The sequence below is a fragment of the Colletotrichum abscissum genome, assembly GCF_030869225.1.
Source record: "Colletotrichum abscissum strain IMI 504890 chromosome Unknown Scaffold_275.1, whole genome shotgun sequence".
NCBI classification, from domain to species: Eukaryota; Fungi; Ascomycota; class Sordariomycetes; order Glomerellales; family Glomerellaceae; genus Colletotrichum; species Colletotrichum abscissum.
Genome location: NW_026850182.1, coordinates 1 through 2,537, shown reverse-complemented (window position 1 = coordinate 2,537; position 2,537 = coordinate 1). Strand labels below are relative to the sequence as shown.

General features: G+C 52.1%; 1 protein-coding gene across 1 annotated transcript; it reads left to right on the top strand.

Annotated features, from left to right (window-relative positions):
* Window positions 1–717: 717 nt before the first annotated feature.
* Window positions 718–2,537, top strand: CABS01_17035 (fungal specific transcription factor; the record flags this gene model as incomplete). The annotated part of the gene is made up of 2 exons (XM_060550362.1): window positions 718–1,914; window positions 1,976–2,537. Coding segments are annotated over 2 exons (1,759 nt in total), but the record flags the coding sequence as incomplete, so codon positions are not given.

Sequence of the window (2,537 nt, the reverse complement as noted above, 5' to 3'; positions counted from 1 at the left end):
CAGGGGGTATCAGTAGCTGAGAAGCGGAAGAGGCCGGCTAGATGTGTGTTGGGCCGTGGAGACATCCTCGCTCACAACAGCTTTACCTTCCTGAAACCACATCATCAATCATGTCCACTGAGAGCCAGAGCATTCCACAGGACCCCTGGCTAAAAACGAGGGAGAACAGGCAAAGAAGGGTGAGCAAGCAGCGATAGCCATTAAAGATGGGCATACACTCAATCCGGAGGCCGACGGCACAGTGGTTAATAACAAACCATGTTCCCACCCTCCCCAGCCTGTGTCGCGGGCACGTGCGCGTTAGAATAATTGCTATTGTTTAAGATAGCCACACTCCACCTCGTTTGACTTTTCGATCCCACATCCTTGGTTTTCTCGTTTTGCCCTTAGAAATTTCCAGCAGGTCAACTCTCTTCATCCCCACATAAATGATCGACCTCGACTTCTCGGCGCCAACGACTACCGCTAGAGCTTGTGCTCTTCATCTCCAGAAAGTAAAAAGAAGTCGTTTGTTCAACTATGAGCCCTTTGGCTATCTGGCAATATTAGTCACGCTTAGAAACTTAACGTGTATTACTCGAAGCAGACACCTGTCGGTTGCGACCTGTCAACAGCCAGTGTCCACTCGACTGTGCTATCTGAAGTACTTCGAGCTTTACCTCGACAGATAGTGGCCATCACCCTCCAGCTCTGCGCATCTTACCCTCTCTATCATTCATGCGCCCCGTCGCTTGCTCCCCTTGCTGGCTCCACGGGTCCATAGCAGACCCAACCGTCACAATTTCTTCTCAACTATGCATCAAGTCTTTGCTGTCTCCTGCCTCGGACTCCGATGACGCACTCACAGCGCTCCCTACTCAGGCCACGCCAAAGGGAAGATGTTACAAACCCTTAACCCGACAGGAGAATACCTCTACAACTCTCGCCGTAGCAAAGCCGGCAGGCAAGCAAGCTCCGGAAATAGCCATACCTCAGGGTTCCATCGTGCCCGACGGCGATGACTCGAAGGCGACCTCGGCGAGAGGCTCAAGTGCTAAAAGACCCTCTAGAGCTATGCAGCCGCCGATGAGATCTAGCATAGCTTGTTTGAGATGCAGGAAATCCAAAACCAAATGCGACAACGACAACACCGGATCACCTTGCGACACATGCATCAAGGCAGGACATAATTGCGAGTTTCCTGATCCAAAGCCTCTTCCGGCGAAACGATCAAAGCCGCCGACTGTGCCGAGGCAGGTAGTGGAAGTCGGGCATGTCCGGAAGCGAGTGACGAAGCTCGAAGATGCAACGTCCTCTGATGGACGTACTGCTGCTGCACTTGCTCAGGAAGTCCTTTCGGCAACCTATCTTACCGTCGATTTATGGCATCAACTCTTCGACATTTTTAAGCTGCACTTCGCTACCGAACTCCCGTTTTTGCATCTCCCAACTCTCAAGAGCGTCATTCACAACAAGGAGAGCAAGAAGCCGTCGACCGAATCGAATCTTATCCTGCTGGGCATTTTGACTCTCACTGCAAGATTTCATCCCGACTTGATCAAATATGCGGCACATCTCACTCATGACAAGATCCCGGACCCCAAATCTCGCAGTGCTCTATCCAAGTCGGAGCCGCCAATGGCCTCAGAGTACTTCTCAAACGCTCTGACAAAGGCACTGGGAGAACTAGAATCAGCTCTGACATCAGCTACTGTCGTCCGCGTTCAAGCTTTCCTCATGCTCGGCTTGTACAAATGGAGTCAGCCGAATGGCGGCTTGGCTGCATGGATGTATATTGGCGTTGCCGTACAGATGGCTCAAGGCTTGAAATTGGGGTTTGGAGACAAGCCTTTGGGCGGCAAGAGAACTCCGGCCTTGTCTCCTCGGTCAAGTAAATCTGCCCAACCACCCTCCGACCTTTGGAAAGATCAGGAGGTCAGGCGTCGTACCATGTTCAGTTGCTTGATACTGGATCGTCTCCTATCCTGCGGATCAGATCGGGTTTCTATGGCCCGACGATCTTCAAATCCAGCTACCATGCACTGAAGACGCCTTCGACCTTGGCCGCGTCGTCTACACCGGACTTCTGCGGCAGGTGGGACATGGCATGGAGCCACCAATCGATGACAGCGTGTTGAGTCGATTCGTGCGACTAGCAGATTTCTGGGGCGATATTACCAAGTACAGTTTCGCGGGCGGCCGCCATACGGAATCCCTTCCGCCGTGGGACCAAGAGTCGACTTTCTATCAACTGAATAAAAAGGTAGACGCCTTTTACGCACACCTTCCGGAAGAGTTCACCTGGTCCAGCTCGAACTTTTGGAAACACGACAGTAGCATGTATATATCGCTCCACATGCTGGGTGCCCTATGCAAAATCATGCTGCATCGCGAATACCTCCCGTTCATCGCCATCAAATGTTCTGAGCCAGTCGGCCCTCTGGATGAGCCTGTATTCGACCGCGAAACTGTTCCCGACCACTTTTGGGAACGAAGCGCAGAGCAGGTTTTCAAAGCTGGAAGGGATATCATCGACCTCATCTCGACATGCAGAGACA